At 41.5% G+C, this 22,186-nt stretch overlaps 1 protein-coding gene across 4 annotated transcripts in view; it reads right to left on the reverse strand.

Annotated features, from left to right (window-relative positions):
* VSIG4 (V-set and immunoglobulin domain containing 4) overlaps nucleotides 1-15,398 on the reverse strand; it is a 39,893-nt gene extending 24,495 nt beyond the window's left edge. For all 4 annotated transcript variants that reach the window (XM_049872996.1, XM_049872995.1, XM_049872994.1 and 1 more), the window contains exons 1-3: nucleotides 15,281-15,398; nucleotides 9,440-9,796; nucleotides 8,407-8,688 (exon numbers count right to left, since the gene is read on the reverse strand). In XM_049872996.1, coding sequence (XP_049728953.1) covers nucleotides 8,407-8,688; nucleotides 9,440-9,796; nucleotides 15,281-15,335 — 694 coding nt within the window. In that variant the 5' untranslated portion in view covers nucleotides 15,336-15,398. The remainder of the gene's footprint in view (nucleotides 1-8,406; nucleotides 8,689-9,439; nucleotides 9,797-15,280) is intronic.
* Nucleotides 15,399-22,186: the final 6,788 nt, after the last annotated feature.

Here is a 22,186-nt window from a genome sequence, read left to right on the forward strand (position 1 = left end):
GAAGGGTTGCATGTCCCTTGGGACATGGAAGCTTCATGTTGGGAACCCTTCCAGAACTTGCCCTATGTGACCTTTTATTTGCATTTTTTTTTTGCTATAATAAATCTGTAGTCATATGTATAGTATACTGTCTGTGAGTTCTGTGAGGCACTCCAATGAATTACCAAATGCAAAGAAGGTAGTAGAAGCCAACAGGTTAGAAAGTGGACTCCTGAGCTCGCTGCTACCATCCTGAAGGAATAGTGGGAAATCAACTCTGAATTTGTGGCCAGCAAGTCAAAAGGTTAGGATGTCCCAGTAGACTCCCCAAACTGGTGGCTTGTATCTGCCTATTTTGCATTCCAAAGGGCAGTGTTCTTTTAACTTGTAAGGTCATATTTAGCTTTGACTGTCTAGGGTCAGAGAGAAAGAATGCTGCAGGGTGACTTTTAGGAAGGATGGAGATGTGGGAATGTGAGGACTGGATCAATCTCCACATTTTAGGGACTGGATGCATGCTGATTCCTAACACGCAGATGTAAAAGACAAATTCCGAGTAACACAAAAACTACTGAAACTGACTCAAGAAGAAAAAGAAAATTGGAATAAATTTTTAACAAGAGATTAAATTAGTAATAAAACCACTGTCCAGGTATATAAAAATATATATATTTTTAAAATTATGTCAATTCTTTAAAACTCTTTCAAAAAATAGATGAGAGAACAGTTCTCATTTCATTGTATGTGCATTGATACAAAAGCAAAGACATCAAAATAAAAATAAATTATGGACCAATATCTCTTATGAATATAGATTTAAACACCCTCAACAAAATACTGGCAAACCAAATTTGGCAGCATATTCAAAGGATTAGACACCATGACTAAGTCAGCTTTATCCCAGGCATGCAAGATAGGTTCAAGACATGAAAGTGAATCAGTGTAATACACCATACTAATAAAGAAAAAAAGAAAAACATGACTATCTCAAAAAACGCAGAAAAAAATTTGACAAAATCATACCCTTTTATGATAAAAACACTCTACAAACAAGAAACAGAGGGAACTTCCTCAACCTGGTAAAAAAAACATCTCTGTAAAGCCCCCAGCTATCATCACATTTAATAGTGAAATACTATGCTTCTCCCCTAAAATCAGTAACAAGACAAGGATGCTTATTCTCATTACTTATATTCACCACTGTTCTGGAGGTTTTACCCAGGGAAATTAGGCAAGAAAAAGGAATAAAAGGCATCCAGGTTCGAAAGGAAGTACTAGAACTATCTCAATTTTCAGATGACATAATCTTATATATAGAAAATACTAAAGATTACACACACACACACACAGTTATAGCTAATAAATGAATTCAGCCCAGCTTCAGGATACAAGATCAATATAGAGAAATCAGTTGTGTTTCTGTACACTAGCAATGAACAATTCAAAAATGAAATTAAGGAAACAATTCCATTTACAATAGCAAGAAAAATAACAAAATGCTTAGGAATAAATTTAGTCAAAGAGTGCAAGACTTTGTACACTGAAAACTACAAAACGCTGTTGGAATAAGACCTAAATAAATGAAAATAAATTCCATATTCACGGACTGTGAAATTTACTATTGTTAAAACGGTAATATGCCAAAAACTGATCTACAGACTCAATGCAATCCTCATCAAAATGTTGTGTCTTTTTCACAGAAATGAATAAAGTGATTCTAAAATTCACATGAAAATGCAAGGGAGCCAGAATATCCAAAAAAGTCTTGAAAAATAACAACATTGGGGGAGTCACAATTCCCGTTTCAAAACTTCGGAGCTACAGTAATCAAGACAGTTTGTGGCTGGCATAGGGATAAATTTATAGATCAATGAAATGGAACCAAGAATCCCAAAATAAACCCCTACATCTATGGTGAACTGATTTTTAACAAGGGTGCCAAGACTATTCAATGGGGGAAAGAATAATCTTCTCAACAAATGGTGCTGAGAAAACTGAATGTTGTTGTGTGCTGTCAATTCTGACTCATAGAGACCCTATAGGATAAAGTAGAAGTGCCCCACAGGGTTTCCCAGACTGTAATCATTACAGGAGCAGATTACCAGGGTCTTCTCTCCTGAGGAGCCATTGGGTGGGTTTGAATCACTGACCTTTCAGTTAGAAGTTGAGTGTTTAACTATTGCACAACCAGGTCGCTGTGGAAAACTGAATAGCCACATGCAAGAGAACAAATTTGGACTCCTACCTCACATCATACATAAAAAATTAATTCAAATTAATGAAAGTCCTAAATGTAAGATCCAACACTATGAAAATCTTAGACAAAAATATAGATGTAAATATATGGGACCTTGGATTTGGCAATAGATTCTCAGATATGACGTCAAAAGCACAAGCAAATTAAGGAAAGTAGATAAATTGAATGCCATCAAAATTAAGACTTCTGTACATCTAAGGACACTATCAAAAGTGAAAAGATAAACTGGGAGAAAATATTTTCAAATAATATATCTGATAAGGATCTAGTATCCAGAATATATAAAGAGCTCTTAAAACCTAATGAAAAGCAAATAACTCAATAAAAAAAATAGGCAATGGGTTTGAATAGATAGTTCTCTAAAGATGGTATACAAATGGGCAATAAGCACGTGATAAGATGCTCAATATTATTAGTCCTTAGGGAGACGTCAGTCAAACCACAATGAGATACCACTTCATACCCAGTAAACCACCAGCCTTCCAGTTAGCAGCTGCTTGCTTAAACCACTGCACCACCAGGGCTCCTAGAGTTACCATACGACCCAGCAATTCCACTTCTAGGTGTATACCCAAAAGATATGAAAACATATGTCCACACAAAAACTTGTATGCAAATATTTGTGGATATAATTCTCTCAGTAAAAATCAGGTAACAATGAAATTTAATAGAATTTCAATGGGCTGAGAAGAAAGAACACTGTAGACAGAAGGAGAAACATGATTTAGATGTAAAGTATGATTTAGATGTAAAGAGATATATTAGAATATGAGATTGGATAGGTAGGCTGTTTCCAGACTAAGGGAGTTTGAGCTTTGTTCTTTTGGTAGAAAGTTACGTGGGGAGTCACAGAAAGTTTTTGAGGAAGGAAGTATACGTGATTCAGTCTGAGTTTAGGAAAATAATTCTGGCGATGATGTGGTGAATTTTCTGAAGGTTAGGGTTTAGCTCATTCTGTCCATTCATTTAACAAATATTAATTTAGTCCTTCCTACGTGCCATGAAAGGAGCCTGGTGGGGCAGTGGTTAAGAGCTTGGCTGCTAAGTGAAGGGTCAGTGGTTTGAACTCACCAGCTGCTCAGCAGGAGAAAGAATGTGGCAGTCTGCTTCCATAAGAATTACGGCCTTGGAAACCCTATGGGACAGTTCTGTTCTGTCCTATAGGGTCACTATGAGTCTAAATTGATTTGACGGCAAGGGGTTAATGGGATGTGTCATGTGCTTTGCTGGACTCTAGAGATATACACATGAACAAGACAGGTAGGATTCTATACTGATGGATTTTATAATCTAGTGGCATAAAATAGGTACTCAGTAGATGCTGAGTACATGGATGATTTGATGAGGATGGATGGATATAGGGAGATGATTTAGGAAGCTACTGAAAGTGTTCAGGAAAAAAGGATGATGAAACCCTAAACCAGGGCAGTGGGCATGGGAAGAGAAAGCTTAGTCGAATACATAGGAGTTGATAATCTTAGTGATTATTTCACTATGAGAGGCGAAAGAGAAGGAGTCAAAGGTAATGTGTCTTCCAACCTGAGTTACCAGTGAAATAGCACAGTTTCGAGAAACAGGTTGGTTGAAGAAAAGGTAATTTCAGTTTTGGGTAAGCTAAGATTGTTGTTGTTAGGTGCTGTCGAGCTGGTTCCGACTCATACCGACCGTATGCCTAATAAAACAAAACATTGCGGGGTCCTGAGCCATCCTTACAATCATTTTTATGCTTTAGCTCACTATTGCAGCCACTGTGTCAATCCACCTCGTTGAGGGTCTTCCTCTTTTCTGCTGACCCTGTACTCTGCCAAGCATGATGTCCTTCTCCAGGGACTGATCTCTCCTGACAACATGTCTAAAGTATGTAAGACGCAGTCTCGCCATCCTGGTTGTACTTCTTTCAAGACAGATTTGTTCGTTCTTTTGGCAGTCCATGGTATATTCAATATTCTTCGCCAACACCACAATTCAAAGGCATCAATTCTTCTTCGGTCTTCCTTATTCATTGCCTAGTTTTCACATGCATATGATGCAACCGAAAATACCATGGCTTGGGTCAGATGCACCTTAGTCTTCAAGGTGACATTTTTGCTTTTCAACACTTTAAAGAGGTCCTTTGCAGCAGATTTGCCCAATGCAATGCGTCTTTTGATTTCTTGACTGCTGCTTCCATGGCTGTTGATTGTGGATCCAAGTAAAATGAAATCCTTGACAACTTCGATCTTTTCTCCGTTTATCATGATGTTGCTCATTGGTCCAGTTCTGAAGATTTTTGCTTTCTTTATGTTGAGGTGCAATCCATACTGAAGGATGTGATCTTTGATCTTCATTAAATGCTTCAAGTCCTCTTCACTTTCAGCAAACAAGGTTGTGTCATCTGCATAACGCAGGTTGTTAACGAGTCTTCCTCCAATCCTGATGCCCCATTGTTCTTCATATAGTCCAGCGTCTCGTATTATTTGCTCAGCATGCAGATTGAATAGGTATGGTGAAAGAACACAACCCTGGCACACACCTTTCCTGACTTTAAACCAATCAGTATCCCCTTGTTCTGTCCGAACAACTGCCTCTTGATCTATGTAAAGGTCCCTCAAGAGCACAATTAAGTGTTCTGGAATTCCCATTCTTCGCAATATTATTCATAATTTGTTATGATCCACACAGTTGAATACCTTTGCATAGTCAATAAAATACAGGTAAACATCCTTCTGGTATTCTCTACTTTCAGCCAGGATCCATCTGACATCACCAGCGATATCCCTGGTTCCACGTCCTCTTCTGAAACCTGCCTGAATTTCTGGCAGGTCCCCGTCGATATACTGCTGCAGCCGTTTTTGAATGATCTTCAGCAAAATTTTGCTTGCGTGTGATATTAATGATATTGTTCTATAATTTCCACATTCAGTTGGATCACCCTTCTTGGGAATAGGCATAAATATGGATCTCCTCCAGTCAGTTGGCCAGGAAGCTGTCTTCCATATTTCTTGGCATAATAAACGAATGAGCACCTCCAGCGCTGCATCTGTTTGTTGAAACATCTCAATTGATATTTCTTCAATTCCTGGAGCCTTGTTTTTCACCAATACCTACAGAGCAGCTTGGACTTCTTCTTTCAGTACCATCGGTTCCTGGTCATATGCCACCTCTTGAAATGGTTGAACATTAACTAATTCTTTTTGGTGTAATGACTCTATGCTGGGAATGACAACTTGAGGAGGAATGGTGTTGCATTCATCGTCAAAAAGAGCATTTCAGGATCTATCCTGAAGTACAATGCTGTCAGTGATAGGATAATATCCATACGCCTACAAGGAAGACCAGTTAATATGACTATTATTCAAATTGATGCACCAACCACTAGGGCCAAAGATGAAGAAATAGATTTTTATCAGCTGCTGCAGTCTAAATTGATCGAACATGTAATCAAGATGCATCGATAATTACTGGCAATTGGAATGTGAATGTTGGAAACAAAGAAGGATCAGTAGTTGGAAAATATGGCCTTAGTGATAGAAACAATGCTGGAGATTGAAGAGTAGAATTTTGCAAGACCAACAACTTCTTCATTGCAAGTACCTTCTTTCACCAACATAAACGTTGACTATACACATGGACCTCGCCAGACAGAACACACAGAAATGAAATTGACTACATCTGTGGAAAGAGAGGATAGAAATGTCAAAATCATCAGTCAGAACAACGCCAGGGGCCGACTGTGGAACAGACCATCAATTGCTCATATGCAAGTTCAAGCTGAAACTGAAGAAAATCAGAGCAAGTCCATGAGAGCCAAAATATGACCTTGAGTACATCCCACCTGAATTTACAGACCATCTGAATAACAGATTTGATGCATCGAACACTAGTGACCGAATTCCAGATGAGTTGTGGAATGACATCAAGGACATCATACATGAAGAAAGCAAGAGGTCACTGAAAAGACAGGTAAGAAAGAAAAGACCAAGATGGATGTTAGAGGAGACTCTGAAACTTGCTCTTGAACGTCGAGCAGCTAAAGCAAAAGGAAGAATTGATGAAGTAAAAGAACTGAACAGAAGATTTCAAATGGCGTCTCGAGAAGACAAAGTAAAGTATTATAATGACATGTGCAAAGAGATGGAGATGGAAAACCAAAAGGGAAGAACACGCTCGGCATTTCTCAAGCTGAAAGAACTGAGGAAAAACTTCAAGCCTCGAGTTGCAATAGTGAAGGATTCCATGAGGAAAAAATTAAATGACACAGGAAGCATCAAAAGAAGATGGAAGGAATACACAGAGTCATTATACCAAAAAGAATTAGTCGATGTTCAAGCTGAGATTAGAAACGAAGATATCCAGAAGGTAACTAGACATTGGAATCTAGCACTCAGAAGAGAAATAAAGGTAAAATTATCTATTTGACAGTCATATCCTAGAAGCCTCAAAAGTGAATACAATCCATTGAGAAAAGATTATATACAAGAAGAGAGGAATAAAAACGAAATATTTGAGAACGCCTACAATTAAGGGATGAATGAAAGATGAGCCAGCAAAAGGGTCTGAGAAGAATCAGTCAGACAGGCCTTAGGAGAACCAGGAAACAATGATGTCATTGATACTAGTGGAGGAAATAATTTTAAAGAGGAAGGATGGTCAAGAGGGTCAAAGTCTAGTGAGATGTTGAGGAGGATGGGTTTGGGTAGAATAGCCTTGGGCTTTGGTGATTCAGGGGTCAATGGTGACCCCAGTTTATAAGGTATATTATGGGAGAATTGAAGGGAGCAGCCAATGGAAATTACCTTCTTCAGAAGGTTGGTAGTGGTCAGAGGAGAGAGATGGGTGGTAGATAGATTTAAGACACACACATACACACATTAGTACAGGTAAGGAATAATGGGTGGAGCAGGGCATTGATGTAACAGAGATGGAGAGGTGTGCTGTGAAGAGGAGCAGGGCACATATTGCTCTGTTCCAAGAGGGAGTGGGCAGAGAAATGTCAAGGCAGAGAGGAGAGGAGTTGATGGAATTCACATCTTAGAAAGGTCTGGGTCTTCTCGGAGAAGAAGGATGTATGCAACCTCATCTTCTGGGAGGAGGGTTGGGGGCCTGAAATAGGATGGAAAAGGTTTGGAACACATGATATAAGGAATGGAACAAATATGAGCAAATGTACTGACATACAGCATAAGGGCAAGCATTGCAGTTTGCAGAGCTTAAGACTAAAGTGGAATCAGTGCAGCTTTTTTTTTTTTTTTTGCCAGCAGAGCTCAGCGGTCCAAGTACCTGAGGAAAGTCATGGCATGTGATACCGTCTCAAAACAGAGGAACAGCACAGAGGGTGAGGCAGAGGGATGAGACACTGTGAGCTATGTAGGAAAGAGGCAAAAGAGGGGACCAGACTCATGGGGCCAGGTTAGAGGTGGAGAAGGATGCAAGAAGCAGGAGTCAAAAAAGCTTGGCTCAGAGAGCAGAAAAGAGTGGGAGGTCAAGAAGCATGTGAAAAGTGAATTAATGTGAATGAGAAATAAGCCCATCTCTTCAACTAGATCTTGCATTTGCCTATAGGAAGAAGTGGGAAAATGAAAAAAAAAAAAAGAGAGAGAGAGAAAGAGTTCAGGGCTTTATTTCACAATGCAAAACCAAACCTAATCAAACAAAACAACAAAATCCTAACAGACAAAACAAATAAAAAGACAAACAGATAAAAAACATCAGCTTCCCAAGGGTGCCCAGGATCTGGAATAGACTGAATCATGAGAGACAATCAGGCATAGCAGGAGGAGCATAAGATTTGAGTGCAAATCTCAATTTGCTCTTATTTACTGTGAGCCCCAGAGCAAGTAGATTACCCTCTCTTGGTCTGTTTCCTCTTCTTTAAATAGGGTAATGGTAGCTATCTCATAGAAAAGTTTCGGGGGAGGGGGGATTCAATGAGAAAAAGTGTATCAAGTTCTTGGTGCATTGTATCTGGAAAATATGAGGTACCTAGTAAATGTCATTTTTCTCTTTACCATCTTTATCAACTTATGACATGACATTTTCCCCAGTCCTGAAAGCTGTTTTTCTTTTGTGATTGTTCAACAACCATTACCTGGAACACTGCTCCCCCTTTTCTGGGTTGAGGGCACTACTCTGAGGTATTTCTGGTGCAAGGTGCCCCATTGAGGTGCTCCCCAGGACAGATAGCTTCTCACCTTTGACTACAAACTTCACAAGGTCACTGCGCTGCTCAGAGCCAACCCGGCCCTTGGCAGTACAGAAATAGGAGCCCGAATCAGCCAGCACTGCAGGTTTGAAGAGTAAAGTACTCAACGCTGCTACTTTGACAGGTTCCTGGTTGTTATCCTGTTCCTTGTACCAAACATAATTGATGGGGGGAGAACCTCGAGCCTGGCATTGAAGGCTAATCCTCATCCCCTGGAAAACTGTGAATCCATAGCCACTGCCAGTCGTCACTGTGGGCTTGGAGACAGATACTGCAAAGGGCAGACAAGAGAGGAGGCTCTTGTAAATCACAAGAATAAGAGTATACAAGGCTGGGTCATCCCTGCTGGGCATAGGAGTTTGCATATATCTGCAAAGGGAATTAAAGTTGGTTCCTGACTTGGGAGGGAAGATGGGAACAGGGCAATGCAAATAAAAATAATTTTCTTTGGAAGATTAAGTACTATTTTGTATTATCTGGGTTTTTGGATTATCTGGATTTAAAAATAACTGGCTTTTTAAAATAATGTAGTTGTGGGGGCGGGGGGCTCAAGTAGCATTTTTACAGAATCTGCAGCTTTGGCTTACCAGGCCCAGACATTTGGGAAACTGTCAAGTCAACAAAGCTTATCTTGGCTAACCTCTGCCTCCCTTTTCCCAGAGCTTCTTTGTCAGCTTGTTTCTACCCTCCAATATCCTGATCAGATACACTCTTTTTTGTGAGTTTTAAAGCCCAGAGCTGAAGGAGGGCAACCAGGCCATGGATGTTGGAATTTCTGGGAAGTTGGAGGGGTAAAAATCTGAAGGCCAGGAGCCCTTCCCAATACTTCTTAAATCTTGCTATGTTAGTGATAACTCTTAGGATCCTCTGCCTGTCCATGTGCTATGATTAGTACATGTAACTGAAGGGAGTCTATGTACAGGTAAACAAAGGGCTATTGGATTTCTCAGGGCCTTCTAGGATTACAGTCCTCTGTTGGATCTTTGCCTATCAGCGCTCTTGTACTCCTTATGGTGACTCACATTTCTGAACTCGGAGCTCAATGATCTTATCCCTCACCAACTGATTTCCATCAGGGGTTTGCCAGGTGACTTCACATGTGTAGTGACTCCTGTCATCCATTTCAAGGGTATTCAGTTGGAGGGACACATCTCCTGGTACCTCATGATTCACATGCAGGCGGCCCTGGTACTTTGCCTGCTGGATATGGTCTCCAGAGGAGTCACGTAGAAAGATGGTGACTGGATCTGAGCCACGTTGCACCAGCCACTTCACCAAGACTTGGGTGTAGCCTTGCCGGGGGCCATAGGTGCAGGGAATGTTTACATCCATTTTCCAGGGCCCTGTCACACTCTCTGGGGCTTCCAGGATGGGACGACCTAAAAAGGGGATGAGAGGAAGGAAGGAGACATAGATAGAACACTCACCTGGGAGCTAGAATGACTGTGGCAGACCACCAGAGGCTTCTGAGAAACACCCTCAACTTCCTTTCCATAACACTTTCAGGATCCCCATGCCCTTTTGTTTTCGGCCAGCCTTCCCACCAATCAGAACCAGTATTCAAAAGAAGGCCCTTAACATGGTTTAGCTCTTGTGAGTTTTAAGTCCTTCCTGTGTCACTGACTTGTTATGAGGTGACCCTAGGTAAGTCATGTCCCACAATAGAGGATCCATTTTATTCATTCATAATGTGGAGAGTTTAGATGGAATGATCTCTAGGGATTTTGTCAAACTTAACATTCTATAAGTCCGTGATACATTTTTTTTCGACATTTTCCAAAAAGGGTGAGAGTAAAAGTGTTAAACTATTTCATTTTATGTAAGTATGCACCTGGAGAAATATAGGAGCTGCAAGATTTAGCAAGAAAGGGCTATCTGCCCTGCTTATTATCCCCCATTGCTCCTCAGAAGGGGTCAGTGATTGGAGCTCAAATCCAAGGTCTTCTTTGGAAAGGAGTAAGGGGGGCAGCAAAGGGCAATTGTGATGGTAGAATCTTGACTGAGGAATAGGCTGTGATGTGTATTAGCAATTGTTAAGTTTGAAACCGGCACTTTGTAAACCTGATTATTTTTTTTCTGGTTTTTCTGTTTATTTCCCTTTTGGGTTCTCTTAGTTTTCAGCAAAGATCCCTTGGAAAATTCCAATCTGAGGGAGCAAACAGAGATGTTTTGATTTTGTCCATGCTTGGTTTGGAGAGAAAAAGGGTACGAGTAAAATCTTGGGCTGGGTACTGTGGAGATTGTGGTATGGCCAAAGGGAGATTGCTCCTTGTCATACTGGGGAGGGAAATCCAGGGGCGAAAAGTCAGAAACATTGAGACAACCATCCTCTCCCATCAGAATTTTCCATCCACAAGATCATACTTAGAGGATTTTGTATTTTACTTAATTGGGGCCAGGAGTGGGTACTGGGGGATTGTATTTCAACAATGTGTTGCTATCTCTCTCATTAGGACAGGTGATTTCAAAGTGTAAGCTATTTTGAATAAAATCTTTTATTTAGTCTAGGATTTTCAAGCTTCGGTCAAGCAGATGGAAAACGACACTTTTTGGATGGTGCGTACTGCCAAGCACCAGGGCCTCTGTTAATGTGGAAACTAAAATCTAACCTCTGGCCTGTGCCCTCGCCAGGGACTCTTAGAACATTAACAGCTTATTTTGGGCAAGATAAATGCCCTGAGTAGTAAAGAATAAATAAACATAAGTCCACATTGCTAGATCTACCACATATTCCCTGCAGAGTTTCAGACTTGTCAGGGAGCAGAACTCAGACTCACAAATGGGAGCATAAGAGGAGCAAATTTTGGTTCACCCTAAAAATGAACTTTATAATATTGTCAGAGCGGTCTATGGATGGACTATGCTGTCTGAGGAAATTTTGAGCTTTGTTTGGGGCTTGTAAAGCATTACTATATAAAGTTCTTTCAAATCCTAGATGGGTCTATCCTAAAAGCCTATAATGGAAAAAGAAGTTAAAACAAATTACATGTTCTAGTTGGTGGTGAAATTTAAACAAGTGGTGAGTTTCACTGTGCTATATGATACATCATGTCTCCATGTACAGACAAATACATGTTATTATCATCATTGACAAAAATGCTCATACATGTTTTTGGCCACACGAAAGCACAAAGATACCAGCCTTAATCCCCATGAAGACCATCTGAGCCTCTCAGTTTAATTGGCACTTTCCCATTAATCTCCCTCCAGCCCTCCCCAACCTCCCTTTCCAGTCCTGAAGAGAATTCTCACAACTCCCCTCTCAGGCCATGAGGACATCTGTAGGAGCTGAAAATGCCTTTGTCTATGCATATACACGTCTTTCTTCTGACCTTAGGATGCTTCAAAGTTTGACTAGCGTTCCTTTCTCTAGAAACTTAAGATTTTCACATAACCCACTCTGATCTGCCAAGAACATGGCCAGCCAGTCCCAATTTCCCAATCTAGAAAGTTACTTCTGGAAGTAGGCTAGGCTTGAGTTCTCCATTCCAGAATGGCAACATGGGACAGAGCTGGTGACCAGACTTCCAGGAATGCCATGCTTTCTTCCCTCCTTTCTTTCTTTTTTTTCACTTTCTTTCTTTCTCTCTCTCTCTTTATCTTTCTTCCTTCCTTTCTTTCTCCCTTTTGTTCTTCCCTTCCTCTCTCTTCCATTAATCCTTCCATCTTACTTCTCCTCCAACTTCTTTTCCTCCTCCTCATCCTTCTTGTCCTCCCCCTTTCCCTTTTCTTCATTAGTAACATAAAGAGTGGATGGTAGGCACAGGGCATCATAGGAAAAAGGATATTGTATATTTTTCATGTTCCCTGATTTACAAAATGAAGATAGCCACAATAGCACTGACTTATACCTTCCAACTATTTCTATGATGATCAGAGAGACTAGAGAAGCACCTAATAGGAACATCTACTGGGATCAGGAGGGCAATAAATACTACATTTTCTTAAAAAGAATAACAACAATCTAGGTCCAAAGTCTGCCTTACCATATGTCTTTCTGTGTAACCTTGGGAAAATCACTAAACCTTTTTGAGCATCAGGTCATTATTAATAAAATGGAGGTAATATTTTCCATGGAGGGTTATCATTAAGATCAAATGAGCTCATAGATGTGAAATCGCCTACCATAGTGGTTGGTGTTCAGTAGGTGCTGGATAAATGTCAGTTCTGTCCTATGCCCCAGATAAAAATTTCCATATTTGTCTTGATTATTCCTACCCTAGTGAAGCGCTCAATCTGGTTGGATCATTGTTAGCTTTATTAATGACCTAAAGAAAAAAAAAATTGGCACTTAAGAAGGTAAGAAGCCACCCTCCCGAGATGGGAAAATATTTGGCACAGCAGGGGTTGAGGTACCAGGAAGGATGAGATACTGAGACTTCTTGAATGGCAGAGCTGGAAGAGTTTTTACAAACTACTCAGTCACAATCCCTCATGATACATACTGGACAATCTGAGGCCAAGAGAAAGAAGATGCTTACCCAAATTCTCACAGATAGCAAGGGCAGAGCTTGGCCTGGAGGTCTAGAATACAGGCTCTCAGATATTACACTGCCTTCTTATCTTTCTTGAACTATTAAGCCACCAGCCACAAATGAAACCAGCAACCCCCCACCTGAATCTACTTGACACAATGGATGTTATCCAAGGAATGGAAAGTATCTTCCTGACTATCTGAGAAATAATGCCCACATCCTCTGGCTGCCTTTTAAAAAGCCTTTGCCAGAACCTCAGTACCTTGATCCCCTCTCTCAGGAAGGATTGTATTTCCTTCAAGTATTGGCTTCCTCAAAAGAAAGACCAGAGCTGGGCATTGGCTCAAGAAGTTTTGCTGAAGGAGGATTTGACTTGAGAAAGAGGAGACAGTACTGGGGCCCACTCTGGTATTGGGACCTAGACTTAGAAAAGCAAAGGCCTGAGGCTTGTATGATGGTACTAAAGAAAGGAGGGTCTGGTTTGCTGGGTATGGGCCCTTTTATAGGATGCATTCTGGGTCCCTTTTTGAATCTTCTTACTACCACCATCACACAGAGGGTGAGATCTTCTCATGTTGCCCCTCTCTCTGTGCCTGGCCTCTTTCCATCCCCTGGAATGCCTCCTGGTTAAATAATTAGCTTAGGTAATAGATGTTTATAAAAATTTTAAAATGTTATAAAATTCAAACACTAGGATTTTTTCTTATCACAATTATTTCAACATGTGTCTCAGCTCCACAGGAAGAGACTAACAGCTGACTATGGCCTCTAGGATCTTTTTAGCAATGAAGCCACAGCCCCACAGAGCTCTCCAGCTGACAGGGCCCTTTGAGGTCTGTTCCTCACTGTACAGGAGGCCAACCTCCTCACTGTACAGATGGGCTGGGGGCTCTGAAGTCTTGGGAGAAGGAAGGTGTTATTGGCTATTTAGTATAAGCTGAGCCTCAGGTTTATAGTGTAGGACCTCTCTAGTAAAGGAAGACCTATTTCCAGGGACACGGAGCTCACAGACCCAGAAGAGAACAAGATACATACGCCACACACACGATTTAAATTTTAACATTTACAAAATGTTTCCTTTAGCCCCATCCCTGCCTCTTCAAGTCCCAATTCAAATCAAAGACAGGGAGATGCAATCTTGAAATCTGTTAGAGGAAAAAAATATTGTAGTTCTAGAAAGAATACTGTTTTTCAGGAGCATTGACTACTGCTAATGCTGTGTGGCCAAGGGCAAATTACTTTCCCTCTCAGATGCCATTCAGAGTCTCTTCTGGCTCTGAGATTCTAGAGTTTGATGGGTCACAGAGCCACAGGATAGGGTGGCCTAATCTAAGCCACCTATGAAAATCTGAGTTCTTTCTGATTTCACAAAGGACATCAATCTAACACCCATTCAACCTCTCCCTTTAAGGAGATGAAGTAAGTAGGGATGCAACAAGAAACACTTTGCCTTATCTTGGGTCTCACTTAGCTATTACCCAGGATTAGTTTTGTGAAAGGCCATCTCACTTCTCAGAGGTATAAATGAGGATGGGTGAGGACTCAATGGAATGATAGTCAGACCTCTTTTGGGATATGTGCCCAGCATTGGGATCCCACAAACAACCCAGACAAACTGGACTGTGTCTACAGAGAAGTGTTATTCCAGAATGCTGCAAGTCACCAAGTTCTATGAGGACCAGTTTAAGGAGCTGAAGTTTAGTTTGGAGAAGAGAAGTCAAGAGGACATGGTGTCTGTCCTCAGACCTCTGAAAGGCTGTCACAGGGAAGAGAGGACCAATATGTTCTGTGTGGCTCCAAGGATCAGAGCTGGGGCCAATGGATGAAAGCCATAGGGAGGCAGATTTAGTTCAACCAAGGAAGAAATTTCTAACAGTTGGAGCTGCCCCTGGATAGATAAAGATGATCTAGGGAAGCAACGAACTCCTCATCACTGGTAGTGAAATGTGGATATAAGTTACTCCTAAGGTCCCATCTAGCTCTTAGACAGCATTAATTTTCGGGGAGATGTTTGTACTAATAGGGATCAAAGCCTGTAATCCTAGGGGTAAGTTCTAATGGTAGAATTTCAGATGAAAAACAGCAGATGAAGGAGGGTTTTAGGTGGTATATGGGGCCTTCCTGATGTCCCTGAGATACAACAAGCACTAGAGAATCACGCAGATGTTTTCCATGAGAGGATCCTTTTCAATTCTCACCCAAACCTGCCTTCTGGCTCCTTCAGTAGCCTTCAGCTACCTCCCTCCCTTCCCCAAAGTTGAGATCCTGTGGCACTGATTGAGAACCTACCCAGCAGGAAGAGGTTTTTCTCGGTGACATTAAAACCCAAAGCCCTCAGCCCACTGTCGATGTCAGCAGTGGCAGCCAGGCCCCCACTTGCTGCCTTACCATAAGTGACCACTGTTAGGTGGCCTAGGAGCAGCAGGATCAGTAAGAGCCCCATCACAGCCAGTTTCACTTCTGTCCTTTCTTCCAGCGTCCTGCTGTCAAAGAGTCTCAAACTCTTGGTGGCTGCCTGCATCTGTGTGTGCTCACTTCCCTTCCTTCCCTATATCTCTCTCTTAGACTACCAGTCCCATAGCACATTCCCCTTTCCCCTTCCTTCCTTCCTTATTTCAGCACAAGTCACGTGTCCCCCACTCTCCCACCCCTGCCTTCCACCCTTCCTGGGGTTGGAGGTTCCAGGGTAAATGAAGCAATTCCTCCTGCTGATAGGGTATTGACTTGATATTCAATTAACTTTGCTGGCCTATGCAATACTCAAATGTTCTACTGTCAACCCCTGCCTACTTAGTTCATGCAAGTCTGGGGTGAACTTCAGAGTACAAAAGCTTAAATGTGTGAAAGAGCTTTGTACACATCAAAGTTTAAAGAATTGGCAAGCCCATGGATAGGGTTGTTATGGGGGAATATACCCCCTATCTCATGTTGGGGAAGCTTTTTGAAATCACTTTGAACCACTCCAATAGCTCCAATTATCTGGTGGTAAGGGAGTAGCCACCAACATTAATGCTCCCCATGCCTTTTCATGAGGGATCTATTATTTACTTCCCTTAAGGGAAAGTTAAGCCTAGTCTCCAGTGCACCAACCCATTGCCTTAATAGTGCTACACTCCATTTTGTTGATTTACCAATCAGTGACTTTCAATTCATACAGACCTCTGGCCTACAAAAGAGTGATATTAAGCCCCTAGGAAAATGCAAATACTCCAAAAATTGTTCCTCCCACAGGCCCTAGAATGACTGTAATTCCACTAGCAGTCTAATTTTTCAATTGGTACTGCCCATATTTTACTAAGCTTTGAAAATATAAGCACTTCTCAAAGGAGAAACACATCCAACAAATTCATACTACAGTGTAAGTGACATCTAAACTTAGCTTACTTTTTGTTTGGAGGAATATGATGTGTCCTTTTTGAGGCCCAGTGTCCAGAGCTCACTGTGGCCCTGTGGCCACTTCTACCCTTATAGCCCACCTTCCTAGATAAAGATTGAAAGGGCAGATTGGAGCAATTCATCATGGTGGAAACATTAGTTGAACCTCTCACGTGTGCGTGCAGCTTTGGATTTGGTTGAGCTGGAGGGAAGTGGTGGAACACAGGGAAATTCATACAGGTCCTGTTAAAAAACACACGTGCACACACAAGCCCAGAAATACCAAATATAAACATAGATTACAGATACACAGAACACATATAAACATATATGCCTATGTCTATGCAAATGATGATAAGCATAAAATACAATTATACTGACACAAGCATAGATATGAATTCACTGACACATTGCACCAGCAACATAGCACACAGAGACACAAAATTGGCACAAAAACACACATAGACATGTACATAAACCAAACCAAACCCAGTGCCATCGAGTCAATTCTGACTCATAGTGACCCTATGAGTCAGAAAACAAACATTTAGACAGAGATTCATACACCCAAGCAAAATGCAAGCACACAACACATGCATATAAACATATAAGAAGAGTTCATTTAAACACAGACCACACACACACAAACACATTTAAGAATTAAACCAAAGGTACATAAAAAGATATGCTCATTCAGTTAAAGCAAACTGACATTAAACAGGCCTCACATACTAAGGAACAGGAAAGTAGAAGAAATTCATTTGTGCAATTGGAAAAGCTGGAGTATTGACTGGGATCTGAGATTTGGTGAGCACTGGATAGACAAAGAGGATGGGCAAGGAATTCTAGGTAAGAAGTCGAGAGAAAGCCAAAGCCCAGAGGCAGTCAAGGGCAAGACGAATTATGGTGAAGAGGGATAAAGTCAGTTAAACTTTAGCTTGGTGTGTATGTAGAAGGGTAGGGGGAGAAAAAGTTGGGAGGATGAGCTAAGGCCTCCCAACTGATACCGGAGGACCAAGATGCCTAAAATTGACATCCTGGTTTCTGTAAAAGCCATAGATGGTTTTAGAATGGAGCTGGGACCTGCTGCTGATGAGAGCAATATTTTAGGAGCAAATTTAATGGCAGAGTAATAATGGAATAAGGTGGAAAAATTGGAGACAGGGAAATGGGAGCTAATTGGGCTATTGGCAGCTTAATGCAATGGAAAGAGCATTGGATTGGACATTAGGAGGCCTCGGTTCATCTGCCTCCCTGGGTCTCAGTGTTACTATCTATATATTAAAGGCATAAGATTCACTCATGGATTTTCAAACTATATTCTGGGAACCCTGGGGTTTCTGTAGGGGTGTCACTGTAGGGAGAGAGAAGAAGAGAAGGAAGGAGAAGGTTTAGGTGACCGGATTTCAACCAGTGGTGTGCTGGAGCCAACCTGAATCCCCAGAGTTGATTGAATGCATTTCTTCACAAAATCATGTTCAGTGATGTCCTGTTGGTAGCTTGAAATTGGTCATGGTGGGAGTATTCACATCATGGAAATCAGCAAATGCCAGGACTTTTTTCTTTCATAGAGTTGGTTGTTAAACATTGACCAGCACATACTGGTCTCAACTCTCCAAGCCCACTTTAACCAGAACGATCTCTGATTTTATTGCTGGAACTATTGGGATTCTAACCTGTCACTTGCCTAAAAGGAATCTATGATTAAACGATTTGAAAATCACAGAGCTAACTCACCTTTAAATGCCCTGCCATGTCTTGTTTAGAGGGTTTGCTTCAAGAGCCCAAGCATGAGACCAGGAATACATATTATGTATATTCAATGTTTCTGAAAATGTTATGTTGTTCTTAGTTACCATTGAGTTGGCTCTGAGACATGGTGACCTTAGGTATAACAGAAAAAAATATTCTGTGCCATTTTCATGATCATTGGTATGTTTGAGTTCATTGTTGCAACTATTGTGACAATCCATCTCATTGAAGGTTTTACTTATTATCTCTGACTCTCTACCAAACATGGTGCCTTTTTTTAGTGATTGGTCTTTCCTGATGATGTGTCCAAAATAAATGAGCTGAAGTCTCTCCATCCTTGCCGCTAAGGAACATTCTGTTTGTATTTCTTCTAAGACAGATTTGTTCATTCTTTTGATAGTCCACAGTGTATTTAATTTTTTTCCCCAATACCACAATTCAAACATGTAGATTCTTCTTCTGCCTTCCTATCCAACTTCTATGTGCATATGAGGCTATTGAAAAGACTGTGGCAGAGGCAGGGCCAAGATGGTGAAACAGTCAGATGCTTCCTGCCATCCCTTTTACAACAAAGACCTGAAAAACAAGTGAATTGATTATATATGACAATCCAGGAACCCTGATCATCAAAGACAAAGCTGAAGAGTGGGACTGAGTGGCAGGGGGAAGGAGAGACAATTCAAAAGCAGTGGAGAAGTGCCAGTAACAAGGTCTTCAGCACCCTGCAGCCTGGGTTGGGGCAGTGCACACAGGCTGAGGCAAGCAGCAGTTTTGGGGGGTGAGTTTCACCACGTTGGTGTGGCCAGGTGATGGCGAGTCTGCACACACCTCCAGAGCTGGATGGAAGCGGCGCTGGACCTGTGAAGGTTAAGTACAAGCATCTAACCTACTGCAAGGGGGAAAATAACCCCTCTCCCTCCCAGAGCTTAGAAGTGCTTCCTTTCTGTCACCCATTCTCCACCCCACTCTGCTCTGACACCAGTCTCACAGTTTTAAAAAGCGCCACACTCCCTAAGCCAGGAACTTAGGACTCTCTGCTCCCACATCAGCCTCAGGGACGCTTCACCCAGCCACTGGCATAAGGAGTCCAGGGACTTGCAGTTCCCTTTACCCCTGCCCAGACCTGTGTGGGCCAATTCAACATTGCAAGCCTTCATTAACATAAAACAGCAGGACATACACCTGAAACCCACTTTCAACTGCAGCAGCTAAGAGGGAGGTACGGATTTGTGATATTTGACACCACCCTGCTCCTTAAGCAGGGACTTCACCCACCCACACTGGGGGCCTGAGGGCTGGCGGTACCACCCGCTCCATCTAGCCACCCATGACAGAGGTCTGAGAATAAGTGGTGCCTCCCAATCCCTCCAGCCAACAGCACTGGGTGCCCAAGGACAGGCTGCAATTACCTGCCCTTCTATGTGCTCTAAGGGAGAGGGACATGCCCTTCACCCAGGCATCCAGAGGCAGCCATCAGCCCCAGTCTTGCTCCACACATAACTCCCTACTGCAGCCAGATACCTGGGCCTGCTCTGAACACCCCTACACAGCCCCACCTGTCTAGGACTATAGGTGAGAGTCTGCACCACACTGTTGGTGACTGCCAACCTGGACACCTGTGGTTTACCCCCACAAGAAAAGTGAACATACTCCTCCTGGTCTCACACACCTAGTAACTGCTTCGACCACCTGGACACAGAATATGAGAGCTTCAAAGATGCCAACAACAAAAGTAGCTCACACACCCAGTTACTTGGGTATATTAAAACAAAACAAAAAGTTAGGACACAGTAAACAAACAATAAATACATATAATAACTTATAGCTGTCTAGGAGACAGCAGTCAATATCAAATCACGTAAAGAAGCAGATCAAGATGGTTTGAGCAAGAGACCAAAATAAAGAAACAAGAAACCTTCCAGAGGATGATAAGATAATGGAACTACCTGAGAGGGAATTCAAAAGACCAATATACAGAGCTCTCCAAGAGATCAGGAAGGAGATCAAGCAAAACTCAGACCAAGCCAAGGAACACACAGACAAAGCAAGAGAGGAATTTAGGAAAACAATAAAAGAAGAAAATGACAAAATTAACAGGCTGATAGAAACCACACAGTGATAGCAAATAGAAATCCAAAAGATTAACAACAAAATTTCAGAATTAGACAACTCAATAGAAGGTCATAGGAGCAGAATCGAGACAATGAAAGTCAGAATTAGTGAGATTGAAGATAAATCCCTTGATACGAATATATGTGAGGAAAAATCAGAAAAAAAGAATTTAAAAAATGAAGAAAGCCTAAGAATTATGTGTGTCATGGATTGAATTGTGTCCCCCTAAAATATCTGTCAACTTAGCTAGGTCATGATTCCCAGTATTGTATGACTGACTAACATTTTACCATCTGATGTGATTTTCCTATGTGTTGTAAATCATATCACAATGATGTAATAAAATAGGTTAGCAGCAGTTATATTGATGAGATCTACAAGATTAGATGATGTCTTAAGCCAATCTCTTTTGAGATATAAAAGAGAGAAGTGAGCAAAAAGACAGAAGGAAAACCATCTAGTCATAGAACTTCCACATGGAGAGGAAGTTAAGGTGATATTTAGAAATAAATGATTGGTTTAAACTTAGAAAAATAAAGATAAATTTCAAGGTAACCACAAAGGAAGCTAATAAACCTATTGTTCTTAGGGTTCTCTAGAGAAGCAAAACCAGTAAAGTGTATAAATATATATAGAGAGAGATTTATATCAAGGAAATGATTCACGTGGTTGTGGAGGCTGTATCATCCCAAGTCCATGGGTCAGGAAAGAGGCTTCTCCTGATTCATGTAGCTGCAGGGGCTGACAAACCCAAGGTCAGCAGGATGGAGACCAGGGCTATTGCTCACAGGCTGTGAATATCAACGAATCCCAAGATCAGCAGGCTAGACTGCAGGTAAGCTTCTAGCTCAAACCCAAGAACCAGAGGTCAGAAAAACAGAAACCAGCTACAGGGTCCAGAATGAGTAAAAGTCCCCGAGCCTTGCCACACTCGATGCAGGCCACACACCCAAGGAAACACCCTTTCAACTGATTGGCTACTCACAGCAGATCCCATCACGGGGGTGATCACATATCAAATCCCAACAGAGAAGTGATCACAAAGTTATATGACTGCCAAAACACTGAGAATCATGGCCCAGAAAAGTTGTGTCCATCTTAACCATCACAGTCCACCCCTTGTCCACATGGCACCTGTACACATCTCCTTAAACTATACATAATCTCTGAATGAAGACAATTATAAAGCCATACTCAGGCCTAACATGATACAAGGAACACACATACAACCAGAAATGCAATAGCCTGGTTTACAACTTATATTTTTTAAGTGAAGAAAATAAAAATATTTGATGCACACATACAAGAAAGAAATACTCATAACAATTGTTGTTGTTAGGTGCCATCGAGTCAGTTCTGACTCACAGTGACCCTATGCACAACAGAATGAAACACTGCCTGGTCCTGCGCCATCCAAACAATTGTTGTTACGCTTGAGCTCATTGTTGCAGCTGCTGTGTCAATCCACCTCGTTGAGGGTCTTCCTCTTTTCCGCTGACCCTGTACTCTGCCAAGCATGATGTCCTTCTCCAGGGACTCATCCCTCCTGACAACATGTCCAAAGTATGTAAGATGCAGTCTCGCCATCCTTGTCTCTAAGGAGCATTCTGGCCACACTTCTTCCAAGACAGATTTGTTCATTCTTTTGGCAGTCCATGGTATATTAAATATTCTTCGCCAACACCACAATTCAAAGGCGTCAACTCTTCTTCGGTCTTCCTTATTCATTGACCAGCTTTCACATGCATATGATGCAATTGAAAATACCATGGCTTGGGTCAGACGCACCTTAGTCCTCAGGGTGACATCTTTGCTCTTCAACACTTTGCACAGGTCCTTTGCAGCAGATTTGCCCAATGCAATGAGTCTTTTGATTTCTTGACTGCTGCTTCCATGGCTGTTGATTGTGGATCCAAGTAAAATGAAGTCCTTGACAATTTCAAACTTTTCTCCGTTTATCATGATGTTTCTCATTGGTCCAGTTGTGAGGATTTTTGTTTTCTGTATGTTCAAGTGTAATCCATACTGAAGGCTGTGGCCTTTGATCTTCATTAT

This window comes from Elephas maximus, chromosome X, assembly GCF_024166365.1.
Source record: "Elephas maximus indicus isolate mEleMax1 chromosome X, mEleMax1 primary haplotype, whole genome shotgun sequence".
NCBI classification, from domain to species: domain Eukaryota; kingdom Metazoa; phylum Chordata; class Mammalia; order Proboscidea; family Elephantidae; genus Elephas; species Elephas maximus.